At 35.6% G+C, this 22,986-nt stretch overlaps 1 protein-coding gene across 1 annotated transcript in view; it reads left to right on the forward strand.

Moving 5' to 3' along the window:
- Positions 1 to 15,491: 15,491 nt before the first annotated feature.
- The window catches only part of rempA (intraflagellar transport protein rempA), a 54,273-nt gene continuing 46,778 nt past the window's right edge, over positions 15,492 to 22,986 (forward strand). Inside the window, exons 1-5 of the mRNA XM_069828889.1 lie at positions 15,492 to 15,656; positions 16,271 to 16,423; positions 18,102 to 18,326; positions 20,735 to 20,871; positions 22,798 to 22,940. Coding sequence (XP_069684990.1) covers positions 16,277 to 16,423; positions 18,102 to 18,326; positions 20,735 to 20,871; positions 22,798 to 22,940 — 652 coding nt within the window. The 5' untranslated portion in view covers positions 15,492 to 15,656; positions 16,271 to 16,276. The remainder of the gene's footprint in view (positions 15,657 to 16,270; positions 16,424 to 18,101; positions 18,327 to 20,734; positions 20,872 to 22,797; positions 22,941 to 22,986) is intronic.

Genomic DNA, 22,986 nt, shown 5'->3' on the forward strand with positions numbered 1-22,986 from the left:
ATAGAGAAACAAGAAATAAAACTCACAAAATTAATTTGAAAAAATATTATCCATCGCACCGAAAGTTATCTTGCACTTTAGCTATTGTATATACATTTATATGCACGGTCCTATGAAAGAAAAAAAAAACAACAGACAAAAAGAATGACATCAAGTATTTCTTCATATTTTTCGTCGCACTGACCTGCAGTGATTGATATATTGTACTGGAGCATCTTGATAATGTGACTTTTATAAATTGAGACAAAGAAGATATGGAATGGAAACCTGAATATTGATTCAAGTCGAAGAGTATGAACAACAATTTGAAAATGGCAAAGAATTAATGGAATGCACTTGCCCACATGGTAGGGAGGTTGGGATGGGCAGGGCGGAACTCGACATGCAGCCACCTCCACGTGGTGAGTTCTGGGTTGTTTCAGTTCATAGAGAATGAAACAAGCAAAGAGCTGCATCTCAACTGTGAATGGTGGTACGATAATTTGTACAGTGTGGAAGGTGTTCAATAACAGTAAATTCACACACTAAATACTTAAGATAAAATAAATAGAATCTTCCTTCGCCACTTTTCCTTTTTATTTAGTAAGAAATCATTTTTTTTTTTCCAGAAAAAAATACTACATCGTCGCAGTAAATTCAGTAGCACTTGCCTACAGACGGAAACACTCTTCCCTGCAGCAATGAGAATAGTCACGAGGAAACTGCCCTTACACTCTGTTCCCGCGATGCTCAGGCTTAGGGTGAAGCACGCGTCTTGTAACAGCGTTGCAAAATATTCAATAGTTCAACTGGTTTATTATTAATTAAAGTATTAAAATAGTTAAGAAGGGGGAAAAGACAAACTTTATCAACTTTCGAGGAATATCACTTCTGTTGACGTCGTACAAAATTTTGTCCAATATAATATATATTCTTTCGAGAAGATTAACTCCATATGTAAATGAAATTATAGAAGATCATCAGTACTATCAGTACGGTTTTAGGCGTATATGTGGACTGTTGATAAGATTTTTGTATTGAACATTTATTGCAGAAAAATGGCAGTATAAGGGCACAATACATCAGTTATTCATAGATTTATAAAACGCATATCACTCGGTTAGGAGAGAAGTTTGATATAATATTCTTAGTGAATTTGGTATTCCCAAGAAACTAGTTCGATTCATTAAAATGTGTTTCATTGAAACATACAGCAGAGTCCGTATAGGCCAGTTTCTATCTGATGGTTTTCCAATTCACTGCGGGCTAAAGCAAGAAGCTGCACTATCCCTTTACTTTTTAACTTCGCTCTAGATCCCTGGGAATCTGTCAACACTTATCAGGGGATCTGCTGTTGGTAGGGTGTAAGGGATATAAGTGTCATTATTGAAACTGATGATTAATTATGTCATAAGGAAAAAAAAAGTCCTTACAATTTTTTCTTATTGTAATATTTAACTAATTATTAAAGTTTACAATATTACACTTTTGCAACGTTGCTGGGTGGAGAGGAGGGGGTTTAGAAATATACAGTATAGCTCAAGGGGGGAGGAAGGGTTTTAGAAGTACACATTACAGCTAAAGCGGGGAGGAGGGAGTTTAAAAGTACATAGTACAGCTTAAGCGGGTACAGACATACAGGTACAAAAGAGATGCTCTGTTCTAATGCAGGAGCGGACCAGGACAATATATTGTAGTTTACATAAAGCGAGCAGCAAATACAAATTTTCAGTCTCATTAATTTCATTGTGGGGGGGGGGAATCCCGAAAGTTAAAACAAGAACATATTTTTTTTTCAACGTAAACTTGAAGCGTTAAAACAGTGTCAGAATACGTTGGTAAAAAGTGCGAAAACCGACAATGAAAATGCTACAGAAGCGTCATATCGGGTGAGTTGTGAGACGAGGAAACAACACCATTCTTCACATTACCAATTTGAAAGTAATTTTTTTATAATTATATATGTAATTTTATTACTGAAAAAATACATGCAGTTTATAAATAACATACTACTAGCGATTAAATTAAATTAATCTAATTCGATTTAATTTGAGGGTCCGTTAATCTTTTCCGAGTCGAAAGAGATCTGCGATCAAAAAAGTTTGGCAACCACTGCTCTAGAATATACCATTGGAAAAATTTAGGATAACAGACAAACAGCCGAAAGACGGCATAGCCATCCTCTTTTTGTCTCTCTTTCGTAAATAAATCTATTACAATATGCGGTAAAACGACACTGAAATGTTATTTAATTGCGTTGGTACAGTTTGTGTTCGAAATGTGTACTAACACGTGCCAAATATTGTTCATAATGTTTCTGTAGGTTATTGAACATATTGATGAACAAAGGTTGCTGTAAGGACACAAAAATGACGTTATCATCTCGCGTAATTCGGAAATATTTTGTCAGTGGGCCATCTGTCTTGAAAACTGATTCTTTCAACATGCCCCATATAGGGGCAGTGAGATCCGGAGAGCAGGAAGGGTACGGGAATGGAGTTCCACGAGAAATTAGGCGATCTCCAAAGTGTAGTTGCAGAAGAGCAAGTGACTCCTCCGCGGTGTGGACTGTAGCTCCATTTTGCTGCATCCATTGTCGTTGGAGAGGTAAGTTCCTGACAAAACAAAATCGGCGCAAATCCCGCACGAATGGGGTCATATTGAGGTCTCTGTAGAGTACCTGGTTTATTGTTTTTGGATTCTGTGCAGCATCCGAGACGAAATAAGGGCCCAATATTCCATTACAGGACACGTCGCATCAAATCCTAACCTGCGCACTGTGCAGTGGTTTCTGTATAACGGCATCAGGCTGTTCAACCCTAATAAACGAGTTCTTTGTCGGTTAATACAGCCATCAAGGTGAATCCTATAGCTTTCATCTGAAAACCATATGTTGCAGAAGAAATCTAGATCCTGATACGTCATGAAAAACACTCGGCTGCGAGACTGTAATCGGGCTCGCTCATCCCTTTCTATTAGATCCTGAGCAACTTGAATGCGGTATGCAAACCCACCCAGCTCTTCAAACAACCGCCGAACTAAGTTTCAGCTATTTTCGCCGTAGACTACGCTTTGGAGACTGTAACACCTGTTGGAGGAGTTGTCTATGATTCTCGTTTGTGGTGACTCTTCTTGGGTGCCCTGTTGTCTCCTTTCGTTGACAAAATACTGATCCCGTATGACGGAACTTGTCAACGACAGCAAACATTGCTCTGTTATTTGGTGCCTCCTTATTAAGGGGAGAGGATGGTATTTTTTTAACTTTTTTCCTATTTGGTGTAAGTTATTAATTTTTTCTATGTAGAGAGCTCATAGCTGTGGCAACTCAACCAAATAAAAATACGCTCAGGGACAAAAAAAACGGACACTACTATATTTGCTTGTATTTTGTTGCCAATTATTTCAAAATGAAACAAAACCCATTTAAACAAAATAATGTTTCATTTAGCACCTTATACGACAACATTTGAAAAAAAAAATCTGATGAGAAAATTTACAAAAATTACAAAGGGCGTATAACTATGGCATCGTTTGGTCTAACTCTTTTTTCATTTTATGGTGCCTTAAATATTTAAAACTGTTTTTAGTAACGGGTATTACCCCCTCTGGCTTGAATAACTGCATTCATACGTCTTGGCATGCTCTCAATTTGGTTAGCAATGTCTTCTTGAGGAATAAGTTCCCATTCTTCGCCAAGTGCTCGCCTCAACTCTTGTAACGATTCTGGTCTCGGTCGTCTATTCTTAACACGCCGTCCCAGCATGTCCCACACGTGTTCAATTGGGTTCATGTCTTGACTCCTTGCTGGCCATGGAAGAACATGGATTCCCACTTCTTGGAGATAATCTCCGACCGCATGGGCAATATGCGGCCGTGCATTATCATGCATTAAAACAAAATTATCCCTACAAATTGGCCAAATGGCACAACATGATCAGCCAAACATTCATTTATATACCTATCAGCTGTTAGTCTTCCATTTTCAACAAAACGAACTCTGTACGAGCATCCGTACACACTCCTGCCCAAACCATCACTCCATCACCTCCATATGGCACATTTTCGGAAATGCAACACTGTGAAAATCGTTCTCCCCTTCTTCTCCAAACTCTTTCACGTCCATCAGGTGAGCACAGATTGCAACGGGACTCATCGGTGAACAGAACACAGCTCCACTATCCATTTCTCCAATCCCTGTGATCATTTGCAAAACGCAGTCGTTCAACTCGATGCATCCTGAGAAGTCTGGGACCAGTTGCAGGTCTACTTGATATCAGTCCACTTGCTTTGAACCTCCTTCTAACTGTTTTGGCCGAAATTGGGCGTCCATGCATGTTAACAAATTGCTGGGCTACACTAGTAGCTGGCAGGTTGCGCTCCCTAAGAACTCTCAACACCATATACCTGTCTTCATTTGGATTTATAGCTCTTGGACGACCCGAACCTGGTCTTCTGGTATATTCTAGGGTCTCTCTATACCGTTTTATGGCATCATGGGTTATGCTTCTAGCCATATTCATAACATTTGCAATGTAACGTACACTGCGTCCATCATCGTAAAGGGCTACAGCTCGAGCCACATCTTCAGGTCGCATCTTGTTTTAAGACAAATGTTACAACCCCACTTAAATTCAGAAAATGTAAAAATAAAGAAATAACGAATGATAACGATAATGAAGCACAAAATGGATGAGACAAAATTGTTATAGCTGAGACTCCGAAAGCAAAATAGGAATATTTGGTTGTAATGGCTTGTTAATAAAACAAAAAAACAGTCAACAATGTATACACGTCTCCATAACAACAGATGGCTACGATAATATTGTATGAGAAGATAATGTTTTGCAAAATATCAGCAAATATTAAAGTGTCCGGGTTTTTTTTTTTTTTTTGTCCCTGAGTGTATTTTGAAAACAATTATTTGGTGGCCCAAATTTGAAAAAAAAAAAAATATATATATATATATGCCGAATGCAGGATTGTACTAAAACCGATATATATCTAAACCGTTTTTAAAGATAGATTCAAACAGTTTTTGCAATGTATATGCAAAAGTATGTTCTACAAACTGTCTGTAACAGAAGTTTGATATTAGTCCCTACGTTTGTAAAATAAACAATTAAAATTTAGTAACAATTATCCAGAAATGCATATAGAGTGTTAGTTTCGAGACCGGAGGGAAAAAGACCTTTAGGGAGGCCGAACGTAGATGGGAGGATAATATTAAAATGGATTTGAGGGAGGTGGGGTATGATGATAGAGACTGGATTAATCTTGCACAGGATAGGGACCGCTGGCGGGCTTATGTGAGGGCGGCAATGAACCTTCGGGTTCCTTAAAAGCCATTTGTAAGTAAGTAAGTAACAATTATCTAATTTCCTTTCTTGCAAACAAACGGACGTATTTTTAAATGAAATCAATTAACAAAATTCTGTTACAAAGAAAAGTTTCCTAATAGTCTAAAGAATGTGTGTTCTAAATTTCATGCATGTATCTTTAATAGTTCAGAAATTATATTCATTTTGTTTGGCAATGTAGCAAAAAAAAAATGAAGTTACTGGAAACCGATAAAAGCGGGCGTCTGATTTAAAAATCAATAGCGCAGGAAGTTTAAAAATGACGTCTCAACATCCGATAAGGGCACAAATACCCACAAAATGTTATGCAATGCATTCCACACATATCAAAGGGTATTTTAAAGAACATTTTTTTTTTTTTTTTGAAAATTTAATTTACCGGAAACAACAATAAAAGTGGGCGAGTGATTTAAAAATCCATAATGCAGGAAGTTTAAAAATGGCGATCCACACATATCACAGAGTATTTTAAAGAATTTTTTTTTAAATTTAGTCATTTTTCATCAAAAATACCATCCTCTCCCCTTAAATCGCTCGTTGTACTGAACGTGAAGAACATTTGGCCCATTCTGATGTCTTACTCCGTATGACCGGAATATAATTGGAATGGAATTTACGGGAGAGGGCTACTATGGCCCAGCACTGCGACTTGTTACGATCTATTTCGCTAACCCTCAAGCTAGACACATTCCCAAACTCACACCGGCGGACTACAATGGTCGATTGTAACCATGAAGTCAAACTGAACTTTCTGCAGTGGAGAACGTGCAGTTACTTCAAACGGTGATTTTACTAATAAAGTTAAGGTGGATAAAGTACAGTTTGACTCCAATCGAGGAGTTCATCACATTCCCTGCTAAATTCTACACTGAGAAATATCTTAATCCCATTTTTCATAATTTTGGGGAAAATGCAGTTTTAGAAGACTCAGTTATTGTCTGCAAGATTGAATAATTAATTTTACAATAAATTATTCTGCTTTCTTATCAAACATTCAGTAAAGAAATCAGCTCACGGATGGATAGACGAGAAACGAAAGTCACTTTTACTAAATAATAACCAATGCGAAATTGTCGGATTCTCAAAATAAATGTTTCTATAATCATAATTCTTTGTAAAATGAGAAATTAAAACCGAAAGCTATTTTAAAATAGAAGCGTGCATATGTCAATATTGGTTTTCTATAAGCCACGACCTGTGTAACCTGAACCATGAATACTATTTTTGCTTCGGCTTCACTCGAGGGAGTCATAAATAATCGTGGAGTATTTTTATTGAAACTCTTTCATATGTTGTCATAACCAGACTCTCAGTTTCCTCCAGGGTGTGCTTCAGCCCGTTGTATTTCAGTTCATCAGTTACTATTCAAGTTTGTGTCCATAGCTTCCAGTTATTTTACGACCGTTTTGCAACTATTTTCAGTTCTTTATATTCCCAAATTTTGAGGATCATTATCATAGAAGTTCGGCAAAGTCATAACCCCATCTTCGCCCTGGTCTTCTTGAGTTTCTTCTTCCTTTTGCCTTGGATAGCATCGCTGTTAATAAGGTAATTTGCCAGCATGCATTCTCAGGATGCGTTAGTATTTTTTTTTCTCGTTTCATAACGTTTATCTACGGACCTGCTCTAGACACAAAATGTGTCACGCTGATGCTTAACATCGTTAAATGGCAATAACTCGGTACCTGTAAAAGACAGACAACACAAAACTTTGTGTAAATTAAAGCTTATTATCTATGTAACTTATTTTATTCCGTAATGAATATTTTGCACACTGTTACAAAATTAGTGAAAACATGCAACAATTTTCCTTGATTCCCCATCTTCAATCGCATCCTGAGACGTTAATTTGGGAAAGCGAGCCCAAAGTAGGCCTACAAGACTTGGATCTATGTATATTGCGACTGAAATACATCAAATAAACAAGAGCTTTTCAAATCTGTATCAAGATTTTAACTACCGTTTATGATTTAAGAGTGTTGTTGCAATTTGCTAATAAAGCTTTGTTTTCTACCTATTCACGTGGCTAACGAGAACGACAGGCATCGGCACGAATTGGAGTCACGTGATTATCATGGTCTAGTCATGGCCATCTTCACAATCGCCTAATATAAATACATGTTCAAATTTCTAAATAAAAACAAAGAAATTGTTATATTAAACTCATGTTCAACGTGCATTTATATATAAACTTATTCATGTTGGCCATGTTATGACTAAGAATGTGACGTCGCGCGTAACCTGTCTTTCTCGTTAGCCACGACCTATTCAGCTGTGACGTCATTTGCAGACATGATATTATGTCGATGCGAAGCAAGCATGTTGAGTACATTTGTGAATATGCTTTAATATTTAATATAATTCAAAACATACATATGCAAATACATTACATAACGTTATTCAACGTTAATTTGGGAAAGCGAGGTTTTCTTCTTATTTATTTATTTATTTATTTATTTATTTATTTATTTATTTATTTATTTATTTATTTATTTATTTATTTATTTATTTATTTACTTACTTATTTTTTATGTATTTGTTTGTTCGTTCGTTCGTTCGTCCGTCTGTCCGTCCGTCCGTTCGTTCGTTTGTTCGTCCGTTCGATATTCCTATCGTAATCAATAGAAATACCATTTCACATTTTAATGAATTTCTTTCGTGTTTAGATTTGTATTACAATAATGTCAAAGTGAGGAAATAGCATGGCAGCGACTCCACCAAGAAAGCGTAAAGCGTGCTGCGAGAGTTGGGATAACTTCCCCTACTGGCGATCTGTTCTTTCAGATTTAACCGAAAGAAGATAATGAAGAAGGAATTCTGCTCATGGAGACAGCAATTATAACTAGAATAGCAAAATTATTAGGAGTAAGTATTCTTAAGCATACATTTCAAAGTGACATTCGGTTTTCGGAGTTAGTACTAATAATTTAATGTGGTCAAAGAAAATACGTTTTTAGGTTAGGTCTCGTGAATCAATTGTTCAGTGAAACCAATGAATTTCAATTGCCAGACAAAATCCTTGTTGATCCTTTCTAGTATAGTTTGCCAACGAAAATATGTTACAAATTATTGAACTATTTAGAATAACCTTTCAACATAAAAGTAAAGTGCCGTAAGTAAATAAGCCATTCAGTACGTACGATCGTGATTTTACTTCATATGGTGATATCTGGTAACAGTTGGTAACATTGTTAAGACGGCAATATTTGCTGTTTAGGAATTAATCTTACGTGACCCTTACTATAGACAGGTTCGCAGTTCATACAGCGCTGATTAAAGAAGAAGACAAAATCGTACCCTCGTTTTGTGATAGGCTAGAATTTCCCACTCTTTCATTGCATTGCAAGCACGTTCATTTTTCTCCGTTGACATTAATTTAATGTAATAAATAACACGTGTTTAAGGATGTGTACCCAGGTAGTTTATGCTCACATCCTGAGACATAAATTCAAAGCTGTTGTATCTTAACACTTCATAAAGTGGTTATCAGATTTTTGGACGTTTGCCCCTGTGAAATGTTGCAATTTGTACTCTAGCACAAAGCGGAGGGAAGAAACCACAACGCCACATCTGGTTACGTATCGAGCTGTACGATGTGAAGTCTTGGGGGCATCACTGACATCACAAATTGCATTATACTTCGATTATCTGCTGACGTTGCTATTTCAGTCACCGCGACTTTCTGCTCATACGCTGAAGAGCCAGAATTATAATAATGAAATCAGGAAAAAAGCGAGAAACTCGTTATAAGGATTACAATAATTTGGCGAAATCTGTTCTTGGAACCAAAAATTATTCAAAGAGTTCTTCAGATGTTCACATTATCACTGCATTTTTACAGAGGGGTAACATGTGAAAAACCTTAATGAGATATCAGTTGATTACTGACACTTCAGACATGGTCCTTAAGACCTTTCTGGACTCTGTCAATCTATGTGAAGAAGTGAAGAATTGCATTTCTTTTCTGGGGAACCAGTAAAATGGCTGCGTTGTCTATATAAATTATTCTCTTGCTGGTGGACTGCGGAACCACAGGAGTCCACGTAACCATTCCAGGTCTGTGATACTATTAACAATAAAATGATTTTGATGTGAATACCTTACTTACTTACTGGCTTTTAAGGAAACCCGGAGGTTCATTGCCGCCCTCACATAAGCCCACCATAGGTCCCTATCCTTAGCAAGATCAATCCAGTCTCTATCATCATATCCCACTTCCCTCAAGTCTATTTTAATATTATCTTCCCGTCTAGGTCTCGGCCTCCCCAAAGGTCTTTTTCCCTCTGGCCTCCCAACTAACACTCTATATGCATTTCTGGATTCGCCCATACGTGCTACATGCCCTGCCCATCTCAAACGTCTGGATTTAATGTTCCTAATTATGTCAGGTGAAGAATACAATGCGTGCAGTTCTGTGTTGTGTAACTTTCTCCATTCTCCTGTAACTTCATCCCTCTTATCCCCAAATATTTTCCTAAGCACTTTATTCTCAAACACCCTTAATCTCTGTTCCTCTCTCAAAGTGAGAGTCCAAGTTTCACAACCATATACAACAACCGGTAATATAACTGTTTTATAAATACTAACTTTCAGATTTTCCGACAGCAGCCTAGATGATGAAAGTTTCTCAGCCGAATAATAACAGGCATTTCCCATATTTATTCTGTGTTTAATTTCCTCCCGAGTATCATTTATATTTGTTACTGTTGCTCCCAGATATTTGAACTTTTCCATCTCCTCAAAGGACAAATTTCCAATTTTTATATTTCCATTTCGTACAATATTCTCGCCACGAGACATAATCATATACTTTGTCTTTTTGGGATTTACTTCCAAACCTATCCCTTTACTTGCTTCAAGTAAAATTCCCGTGTTTTCTCTAATCGTTTGTGGATTTTCTCCTAACATATTCACGTCATCCACATAGACAAGAAGCTGATGTAACCCGTTCAATTCCAAAGTATAGGGGAACAACTTACAAAACTCCGTTGGTCTGCGCATGCGTCATTCTTAAAGAGTGACACAATATACTATTCACCTTCTCCTTCCTAATTGTCAGTCAGTAGTAGCGCGTACTGATAGCAGTGATGCGTGAGATGACTTGTCAATCTGTAGCGACAATGGTTCAGATTAATGGAGGGAAACTCCAGACTCCGCCTCCAGCACAGCGGTAAGGTTCAGTAATTTCCTACAACGGAGTTTTGCCAGTTGTAGGTTTATAATAACACGATTGACATAAATGTGGTCCCGTTAGTTCGGGTAGGTCTATACGACTACGATGCAAGCAAGATCTTGAGCTGGCGCCGCGAATGCGCGAGGCGCCGGTGACTGTCCTCGGCGATTGGCAGCAATTTTGGGCGTGGGAGAAAATTTCCGTCAGTATACTTGAACGACCTTGGTGTGTTATCGCGTTGATTTTTATATCAAGCAAAATATCTCGTCTAGACGTGTCGATTTAAGCCATAAAAGTGAACTTTGTACAATATTTGTTAGTGACAAATCAAAAATAAAAGTAATAAGTACCCATTGTTTTCTACTTTCATTTCATTCCCATATCCCAAAGAAAATATTACCCGCTAACGCAAACGTATTCACGTAAAACCTACGACACAATCACACTTATTAGAAACAAAAACAACCAAATTTCTTGGCTTAAAAATCGATAATGTGTTAAATTGGAAAAATCTTATTAAAGAAATTAACCCCAAACTAAATTCGGCTTGTTTTGCTATTAGATCTATGCAAAAGATAGTAAATAGCAATACCTTAAAAACAATATACTCTGCATACTTCCACTCGGTAATGAGTTTTGGAATAATATAGTGGGGAAATTCCACAGATATTAACAGTATACTTCTATTACAAAAAAGAATAATTAGAATAATGGTAGGTGCCAAATCTAGAGAATCGTATAGGACTATTTTCAAAAAACTACAAATAATGCCCATGGCTTGTCAGTATATCTTTTCATTAATAATCTTCCTCGTATGTAATCGTGAAAACTTTGTAACTAATTGAACAGTTCATTGCATAAATACACGTCAAAAAAATGACTTTCATACCCCATCGGCAAGTCTAACGTGCTATCAAAAAGGAGTGCGTTATATGGCAGTAAAATTTATTAATAGCTTCCCTATCGATATAAAAAATGAAACTCAAAACATAAGATTATTTAGGGCCAAATTAAAGAAGTACCTAATTTCTCACGCCTTCTATTCTGTAGGTGAATTCATGACATTCAACAACGCTTCATGAAATTAATACTAAAACTTTTTGTTGTACTAGTAGACTATATTGTAAATCTCGTCTGTATATATTTCATCTAGACTGTGACTATAAATTAAGACTTTATTCAGTAATAGTATTAAGTTTTTTTACTTATTCCATATTCTAGCTGTAAAGCAATGTATGAATACCATGGAATGTTAATAAATACAACACAATACATTACTCCGGTTTATCTTATTTTGTCAATCGGAAATGTTCAATAATAGCTCTATTGATGAAGTAACACTTTTTTTTAACTTTTCGATATGCTCGCCTTTCTTGCAATATTCATAATGAAAAAGTCTTTGGTAATTATAATAAGAGAGATTCTTTAAGTAAGACATATCGGAGAAACGTTGGGTTTAAATATAAGAAGTCACTAACCGGAATGGGTTCGTTCGGAGCGTCCGGATTTTTATTCTTGCACATTTATTATTTAAATTTAGTGTCAGACCTTTTCAAAATGAGTTCCATTTCCACTATTTTGAAAATATTTGTCTCAAATTATTAGAAATTAAAGGTATGTAAGAAAAGGACAATATTTAAACGGTAGTATTTTTTGTTATTTATATACCATTGTGAACCCCCAATTTAATAACTCACGAGCCGCCACTGAGTGATTGTCTATGTAGTTGCTGGAGCTTACGATTTCCTTCATGGAGGAAACTTTTTTCATGTTGGGATAGATATTTCTTCCCTGAGGCAATCTATCAAGAAGTAAAATAAAAATTATTATATATTCGGCAATACGAAATATGTAGGATATAAGAAAAAGTGTCATTTCCAACCCGAATTGTATAACATTTCATTTAAAATAAATTCCAGGGAGATTTCTATAAACAGAAAGTTATTTAATTTGTCATTCGCGCAATTATTTAATCATTAATTAATCTAATATACCGCTTTTGTTCTAAAGATAAAAACCAAGTTTGAAATTAAGAATATGTTATGTATTGATAAAAATAAACTATTTAATGTAAATAACAAGTTAAAGCAATTTTTTGTACCAATCATCACTTTTATATAGAATATTTTAATTTGTATGTATATTTTTACTTAGTACTGCTTTATTGCAGATGCCGATTCCCAGACATTTTCCCGAATTCGCATTCCCGAACATTTATTTTCCCGAATACAAAATTCCAGACAGACATTCTCCCGATTTCTTTGATTTCCATTTTCCCGAATACAAAATTCCCGATTTCTTTGAGTCCCACTTTCCCGATAATGCAGTAGTAGGTATATATTACCACACAATAGTACATTATGCAACGAGCCTATAATGGTAGTAATTAAGATGCGAGTATGTTTGTTTATGAAACGAGCGCAAGTTTCATACGACTTTTTATGTTCGACCATATTTCTAACTTGAAATTATTCATAAGTATTCATGTTATGGTTATCTAAGTGAAGAGCGGAACTGACTTCTAAATTGTGAGATGTGCGCAGACGCGAAAGTATTGAGTTTTTCCGAGGGACGGATGCCATTGACCTTGATATACTCTAGAGAATAACATGAACATTAATATTGATATAATCTGGAAATTGATTTAGAATTGAAAAACGAGATGACAAATTGAACTTATTTGAATATTATTTACAATTAACGCTAATTATTATAGTAACAGAACATAACCTTCTGCGACAGTATTGGATTTCCAGCCTCCGTGACGTTTCGCTAATCGTCTTTCGATTGCATATCCGAGAATAATCGATACTTGTGGTTTTATAATGGTACAATGGTGATTTCTCATTGGCTGAACAACTGAACTATAATGAATAGGTGTACTTTAATGAGGTGCATTAAAGAGCTACTACCAGGTGTATAATTGTACTAAATTTCGGCATGGTCGACCATAAATGTATTTAATATAATTACGGTATAATTAATTACACTTTCTCTTTACAAAATGAAATAATGTCCAAGTGTCCTCAGGTAATCGAGGTGTCTGTTATCGGCTGCATAGATGTGATAATCCTGCGTGATAATTGGTATTCGTGTTTGAAGTTGTAGCCACTCTCTCGTCGGTTGTGTCCTCACACGTCTACCCGATGTGAATTCCGCAATCATCGTCCTCGTGCCGGTCTCTTCCTTTTGGAGCTCAGGCAAAACAGTATAGAAGCTTGGATGGTGTCTCCCAAACACCACTTGCAGACGATAGTGGAAGCCTTACGACAGGTTATTTGTTCGGTGTTCATTATTTAATGTGGAATTGTACTGGTTCCACAATGTCGTATCAAGTCGCCTTCTGTCACGAACTCGTGTGCCACTGATGTACTGTATGTGACATCAAAGTAATCAAACGTTCGGGAATTTCTCGCATAATATATTCGGGAAACTGAATAGTAAGTGAAATTCGGGACCGTGGCTTCGGGAAAGTAGCATTCGGGAAAATAGGTGGGAACGGCAGATGCCGTATAATAATTATTATAGTTCCGTCGGTAAAAGAGGGGAACTCCGCTACCCATTCCTGATACAAAGCCGCCTTCGTGAGTTTAATTGTTGGCAACTTTACACAATTGCACTTCAACTAACTGAGAAAATCTGTCAGCCTGCGTGACAACAACTTAAGTCAACTGGAGACATTATTGGCCTTGTACTCACGTGAGTAAACGTTGTTGATTGTTGACAAGCCTTTAAAAAAGAGAATAATATTATCGTGTGCATGAATTATACTATTTATTTTCAAATTTAAACATTTATTTTAATTTTAATTTTAAAAATCTTAAAGATATAAGTTACAAGGAAAAAGGCGTTAAAAAAATAAAATCGACTAAAAAATGCAAAAAAAAAAAAAAAAAAAAAAGTAAAATAAAACTTCATCAGAATGCTTCATTTCTCATGACTCTTGTCAGACTAAAAGCCTTTAAATATGAACATTCAAATAAAATAGGCATTTCCCTTAATATCCCATGTCTAATAATGACAGAGAAACGCGTATGGTTGTGCAGAATTCGTGTTTTTAATTAGCCTTGCTGTAAGCAGTAATTTTGACTTAACGCTTCAAGCACACTATAATAGAATGTTTTTATTAATCTTTCGACAACAAGCTGTAGCTGTATGCCAATCGGAGACAGTCTTGGCCAATCACTGCCTGTGATGACAATACTTTTTTTTTTTTTTTACATTCAGCAATTTATTGATAAAGTATCAAAACAAATATGTTTACTGCCTTTTCATATTTAGTTTAAAATTCAAATAATAATGCGCAAGTGTTGTTCATGTCCAGCTGTCAATACAATTGGACACAGAGACATTAATGTATATGTTAGTTAGGAAGTCGGAGGTTGTGGAACATTGCATGTTATTCATTTAAAAAAGATTTTGGTGTTCTATGCTGCTTGTAAAAATTTGCATTGTATTGGCCTAGACGCTTGATGAAAGGATTTTCAATCGAATTTGCACTGTTATAAAACTTCTTCACTTGTTCACGTAATAAGTCTTTCAGAAATGTCATGTCCAAGTGTATTAGTATTTGTGCATTAGTTATGTACCAGTCTGAATTACGTATTACTCAGAGCACTTTATTTTGAACAATTTGAAGAGATTGACAATGAAATATAGTACATACCGTAAACACCAGATGGCTGTGCTAATACTCTTCGAATAGACATCTAGCTGCAGAAGTAGTAACTAAAAACAGACACAAATTCTCAAAAGTCCCTGTCAAACGATAAAATATGTTACGGTGTTAGTATGCATCACACAATTACAAAACGTGTATGAGCACGAATAAAATATTAAAGAAGTATAATTTTTACAAAAAATTTGATAAATATTGCAATATTTGTTGAGATAATATAAAATGAAAACAAAATGCATTGTACTTTTTTTTTATAAGTATTATTGTTTGTGGGAGCCTACGTGTGTGAAAAGATGTAGGATGAGTTGCATACCTCATAGGGTCAATGTTTGTTATAATTTGTTTATTGTTCTTTTGCATATTTAGATGAGTTAAGTGTTATGTGGGCTTCATTACGTTCGTTTTGAAATGTAGTTTCTCATTACATTATATGATGTTTTAAAGGATGCGAATGCAATAGCTGTTTTAGGTAACTATGTCGTCAATTACTGTTTTTGTTTATATATGTAAATAACCACAATAAAGTACAGATTAATGTATTATTTGCATACGTCTTACCAGTGTGATTTCAATAGGCAATTATATAACTAAATTTATATATATTATGTTCACGAATTGTTTACAGCCGTATAAAAGATGTTTAAATGTTAGGTTATGTATCAGTATCTTAGGTTATGAAGTCAGAGACTTAAAGAAAAGTGAATTTTTTTTCTTTGAACTCTGATTAACTCCCGCATTTGCTTTAAATTAATAGTTTCATGTTGCTTATAATGATTGTTACTGAGTAATTATTTATTATGGTGGCTGCTACCGGTAGAGGCAATTGAAAGTGTCTCCATGAGATCTTTCAGCGATATGACCTATTAATATTGATTATGTCTTCGGAAAACTGTGGAATAGTGTAGGCTATTCAATTAGTCTCATCTTTTTGATTATATGAAATTACATTATGAAATCTATTTTTCAGTTGTTTCTCTGTGAGAATGAATTAGGTAGTGTGCAGAATGTTAATCTATGGTGTACCGGCAACACTAGATTAACATGTTGTAATAAATTGTTTAACTGCCTGTTCTTATCATGCAGGCAAAAATGTCTTTGTATTTCGACTCGAAGGTTCAGAGCCCGGATCCGGGATGCATTAATATCCACTTGGAATGGCATGAGCAACATCCTCTCTTAGCAGTTTCATCTTACAGTCAAGACAAAGGAGGCTTTGTCACCATTTATGATGAATTGGTGGGTATTTATGAAATAACAAACTCATTATTTTTTTACTTTGTCACTGACAATTAATTATGCTATCAATTCTATCAATCTTCTTAATGTATCCAGCTGTTTGCTGACAACATAAAGTCCACTTTATTCCACTGTAGTCTATTCAGTTGTTGTTTTTCACGAGAAATGAAGGGTATTTTGATCGGTGTTCATTATAGATGCCTGTTGCTAGTAGCCAGAGGTGGGGGTGTAGTCAATGTATACTGCAGGGCTGTGTCTTCTGAAACTGGTACTGATGATTTTAATTTACCATGCTACCAATTCAAGTCAAAAATAATTTCACAATAATTTTAGAATTTTTAATAGGCTTGCTCTTTGTACCTTCAAGCCCGTCAGTAAATACCGGTAGATTTATAATTGACCTAAAGGAAAGTTTTTTTGTATCAAATTTAAAATGATTGATTACTGTTTTTAGTTATCGAGATTACAAGATTCCATCACAGTCCCTCTCTTTCTTCCTCTCTGTCTCTGAACTCGAGTGAAGTTTAGTTCGCTGTTGGTTTCAGAATGTTTGACACTAATACAGTAATAGAAAAGAGAATACAGAAATGACGGAGCAGAAATGAGAATATAAGGCCTGTTATGGGATGTAAAGGTAATGAAACAAAAAATATGAGAACAGCAACAAAAGACCTAGCATTGATATTAATAAAAACTAACATAAAAGAATTGGTATCAGAATTCTCGTGTGAAAAGAATGAAGGAGAAAATGCCTAAAATTGCTATTATCCTGTGACTGGTGAGGTGGTATTTTTGTCACGTATCTGGTGAGATGAGGTTTGAGGAGCCTCAGATAATTTTTTTTTTTTCCCATAGGACAGGTAATTATTAAAACATAACAAATTAACTTTGTAGTACTCTTAAGATTTATTAAACAGATAGTGAAGTGATATGAAAAAATTATATAAGTAAGTAAGTCCTAATTGTATTTTGATTATGTATTAAATACAAAAGTTTAAAATGACGCTTTATACAAAATAACTAATGATACGAAAAAAATAACTGTCATTTCTAAAAATTATTCAAATAAATCATTGCACATAATACAAATTCGCATAACATCTGTACGGTTGCAATTTTTTTCTATTATTTCAAAAAGATATCGTCTGATCATAAAAGTTACATACCTGGTGAGGTGGGGTTTGATGAACCTCTAACCGTGCAAGATCCGAAATAACTCGAAGAAAATGTGTTGTACAATGCGACTGCTCACTAGGCCCGTTACTAACAGACTGTATAAAAGTAACTTAAGTGATAGTCACCCATACTACATGCCATACTGAGCAGTGCCGGTTCGCAATTTTCACGGGGTTCGACAAACCCCACCTCACCAGTTACGGGTTAATTACAATTCGCAAGGATGAAGGAATAGAGGAAGAACTGCCGTGAAATGGAGTGAACAGATAGATATGGAATGAGAACGTGTGTAAAGGACCTTGATGGCGTCATTGCTAGTAGAGGTGAGACTACTGGGAGTGCAAGAGGTCAAATGACTTTATTGTCAAACGCCTGGCATTAGAAAACAACAACAACATTGTTACGGATTACTTGGGTACTCTAGGTGTCCAAATGCAGGACTGTAGTTATATGTTATTGGGAACTATGCAGAGAATTATACTGTAACTGGGTATTATTGCAGGGGGAGCCTCTGTCTGATGTCATATGGCCCCAGCACCCAGTATCACAGGTAACAGCACTGGCATGGCATCCAACCAAGAAGCTCCTTGTGACTGGTTGGGAGAATGGAGAAGTGAAGGCGTGGGCAGGAGATACAGAGTTCACATCTGTCCAGTCTGTCCACCAGGCACCCATCACTATTCTGCAGTGGAGCACACTGGGGGGTCGGCTGGTGTCAGGAGACACGGTACGTTGCATTGTACTCATCACTATTCATACTTACTCATTCATCAAATCATCTCTCAATTCACCCATACGCACCTATGCATCCACACATATGTCGCCTTTCCATCCATTCAACTAATGTCCAACCAAATTTGGTCCCATGTTCATTTAAAATTTCAATGTAAGAAATTCTCTTTTGTGCAGTCAGTGTTCAGTTCATTGTCTGAATAAACTGACAACATTTTCTTTTATTACATTCTTATGTTTTTTTCTTTACTTTCCAGTTGTTCAAATTTGTAAAAATCAAGAACTCTAATGGCCGGTTTTTCCAAGTATTGTTAGAAAATTTAACGACTGTTAAACTCTAAACAGTTTGTTAATTAATGAAATTGTATGTTTTCAACACCAGTTTGGTTTAACAGATTGTTAACAGTTTGTTAATTTTAAATGTAGGATTTCGGGCAGTTAACTCGTTTAACAGTTAGTTAAATATGGCCGATGTCTCCACAGCTGTTCGAACAGAAGTTGCGAAATTAATATTTTATGTCTCTCTTTAGGGAATAATTAGCGTATGACTGGTAATATAATATTTAAAAAATACTTTGGACTGTTTAAATACATCAGTGTTATTTTATTTCTTTTGTATTTCGTATCCATAATAGCAATGAGGAAATATAACCTTACTTTGTAATTATTATTCAGCACGTCACCTACAATTTTCATTTGTCAACTGTTTGTTTATGAGCGTGGCTTACTATAACAGGTTGTCATTTTATGCAAGTTTAGTGACTCACTCTATAATATAGAATTTAAAGATTAATTTTAGCCAATCAAAAATTGTCTTACATGTGTAAAATCATTACCAACTGCTGTTGAGTAGTTAAAATAGTGCTAACAGACGTTATAGTTAAGTGTTGGTTATCTTAAACAAAATTATGTTGAATAAATGGAAAATACATTAACAAAGCATTAAAAATAAACAGACTGTTAATTTAACATTTGTTAAGCAAAATTAAACATTACTTGGACAAACTGGCCATAAAAACGTTTTGACAAAAAAAAAAAAAATAAAAAATAAATGTTTGGATATATAAATTTTAACAACACTATTAACACTGCTTGTACACGATCAAGTTTTCGTCAAATTTAAACTTCGCAAGACTTGCCTATACTTCACTAGTTTTATTGTCAGATAACTTACATACTTATGGAATATTTTACATCAGCTACTATAATTATTGCAGTGCCAACAGGAATTAAAATTTAAATAAAATAAAAAAAAAACCAAAAATATTTATATATATCTTAAAGAAACTATTTCCAAAATTAAATCCTGGAGATTCACTGCTGCTCTCACATAAGCCCACCATCGGTCCCTATTCTGAGCAAGATTAATCCAGTTGCTACAATCATATCACACCTCCCTCAATTCTATTTTAACATTATCCTTGCATCTATGTTTTTCGGTCTCTCCAAAGGTCCTTTTCCCTCCAACCTCCCACTTAACATTCTATATGCATTTATGGATTCGCCCATACATGCTACATGCCCTGCCTATCTCAAACATCTGGATTTAATGTTCCTAATTATGTCAGGTAAAGAATACAATGCGTGCAGTTCTGTGTTGTGTAACTTTCTCCATTCTGCTGTAACTTCATCCCTCTTAACCCCAAATATTTTCGTAAGCACCTTATTCTCAAACACCCTTAACCTCTCAAAGTGAGAGTCCAAGTTTCACAGCCATTCAGAACAAACGGTAATATAACTGTTTTATAAATTCTAACTTTCAGCTTTTTTGAGAGCAGACTAGATGACAAAGGCTTCTCAACCGAATAATAACAGGCATTTTCCATTTTATTCTGCGTCTAATTTCCTCCTGAGTGTCGTTTGTATTTGTTACTGTTGCTCCAAGATATTTGAATTTTTCCACCTCTTCGAAGGATAAAGTTCAAATTTTTATATTTCCATTTCGTACAGTATTCTGGTCACGCAACATAATCATATACTGTAGTTTTATATCAACTTTTTAATTTAAGAGAGCTTGAAACAATGTAGATGAAAATATATGGTGTACTCAGTATTTCACCACCGATTACACTATTCTGTCTCAAATCTGAAGCAACATTTTTATATCTAGCATCACTGTAACCCATGTCACACTTATCACATGTGCAACTCTACATAAATAATATGCTAATATGCTTTTAAAAGATAATAAAATAATTACACTTCGAAGAACTGAATTATGTCTGTATTTTGTTAAAGGTAAATCAACTATTTAATATTTGTACATTGCAATTGTTATAAGAGGAAGATTTCAAATTGAATCCAGACTCTTAAAGATAAGTTTTTTTTTGTACTATTAAACTGGTGTATATTGACATTTGTTTTGTTGTAATTTTATTAATTGGAATCTCTTTGTGGTTTTAGGGTGGTTCTCTAGTTGGCTCGAAGGTGGACTCACGTGGACAGATCTTAGCAGATTTTCATCACGAGTTGAAAGACCCACTGACACACATTGCATTCAGAAGAAATCCCAAGCGGTCAGCACAAGGATTGGACATCAAGTATGTACATTATACATTCCACTCACAGTGGTCTTCTGTAGGTTTTCATAGGAAAGTTTTTAGATTGTAGAAAATTATTAAAAATTTATTTTTATTCAGTCGAAAATGTTTGTAATAACAGGAACACCTTTTCTGTTGGAGACTATTCATGGTTGCCCCATTCAACACCTGCAATAAATGAGAATTTCGGAATATGTATGATAAGAACTTTCTTGTGTTAAATTTTAACGTACCTTGTTAACATCAGTAATTTTCTAGACATCACAATAACAAAAGTAGACAACAAACACACATTCAAAGTATACAGAAAACCCACAACAACAACAACACATCCAACCACCTCACACAACACAAACAAGCTGCATTCCGAACAATGGTACACAGACTATTCAACATACCAATGAACCAAAATGATTACAACGAAGAACTAAACACAATCAAATACATAGCACAAGAAAACAGATACTACCCCAACATAATAGACAACATAATACGTAAGACAAAACAAAACCACAAAAAACAGAAGAATACAACACAAACACAAGAACACAAAAAATACATCACACTAACATACGAAAACAAAAACACACATAAAATTGCAACCTCATTCAGGAAATTAAATTACAACATCGCATACAGAACAAATAACACTCTACAAAAACATCTCAACACACAAACAACACAAACAAACAAATACTACCACACAGGCGTATACAAACTCAAATGTAACACCTGCAACAACTTCTACATAGGACAGACAGGCAGATCATTTCAAACACGTTACAAAGAACACATCACAGCCATAACAAAATTACAAAACACCTCCACATATGCAGAACACATTACAAATGCCAACCACACCTACAGAGACATCAACACAGACATGGAAATACTGCACATCCAACCAAAAAGCCAGAAACTCAACACACTAGAACAATATGAAATATACAGAAACACGAAAACACACCCCAACGATATTCTCAACACACAACTTAATTTCAAAACACATACGCTCTTTGACTCTACACTACGAACGCACCCTCACAGGAAACAAGAGGTGCCAAGACCAACAACAACCAGTTCTGAAGATGACCCAAAATAGATCGAAACATGTTAACAAGGTACGTTAAAATTTAACACAAAGTTCTTATCATACATATTCCGAAGTGATACAGTGTTAAAAGTTGTGTACTCAAGATGTATAAATGAGAATTGCTAAGGTGTATCTTTCACAATGATGACATCCACACTCGTGGATGTGCTGTTGATGGTCCTGGATATGAAAGATATGATATTGGTTGTGGATGTGGTATTGGTGGTGAATATGGTGTGGTTGTTGTAGTGGATATAGATATTGTGGTGGATTTTTTTTTTTTATTTTATTTGGTTATTTTACGATGCTATATCAACATCTAGGTTATTTAGCGTCTGAATGAAATGAAGGTGATAATGCCGGTGAAATGAGTCCGGGGTCCAGCACCTAAAGTTACCCAGCATTTGCTCGTATTGGGTTGAGGGAAAACCCCGGAAAAAACCTCAACCAGGTAACTTGCCCTGACCGGGATTCGAACCCGGGCCACCTGGTTTCGCGGCCAGACACGCTGACCGTTACTCCACAGGTGTGGACTATTGTGGTGGATGTGTGGTTGATGTGATGGTGGTGGACGTGCTGGTGGTGTTGCTGATTGATGTGATGGTGGTGGTAGTGATGGTGGCATTGGTGACAGGCATAGTGGTTGGAACAAAGGTCGTACACAGATAGGAAGATATACAGCATGACACGGAATTAAAGCATGTATGTCTATAAAAATCTCAGAATATATTTTTATAGCATCACAGTCTTTCTCCATACTTCATACAATCAGAGAGTAAATGTTTAGACTCCTCTATTTTGAAAATACTGTAATACGGTTGTTTCTTCACCAGTGGGCTGGCCAAGGCTGCTGTTGCTGGGGATGAGAGGGCTCTTGACCTCTTCAGTGCATGGCGGCCCAGAACTGCAGGACAAAGGTTCTCAATGCATCCTGGGCAAGGCGACAACTTGTGTTTTTATGTTGGTGCTCTATCAGGTATGGAATCTTCACTGTAGAAATATATTAAAGAGATGAAAACACT

Source organism: Periplaneta americana, chromosome 6 (genome assembly GCF_040183065.1).
Source record: "Periplaneta americana isolate PAMFEO1 chromosome 6, P.americana_PAMFEO1_priV1, whole genome shotgun sequence".
In the NCBI taxonomy this organism is placed as follows: Eukaryota; Metazoa; Arthropoda; class Insecta; order Blattodea; family Blattidae; genus Periplaneta; species Periplaneta americana.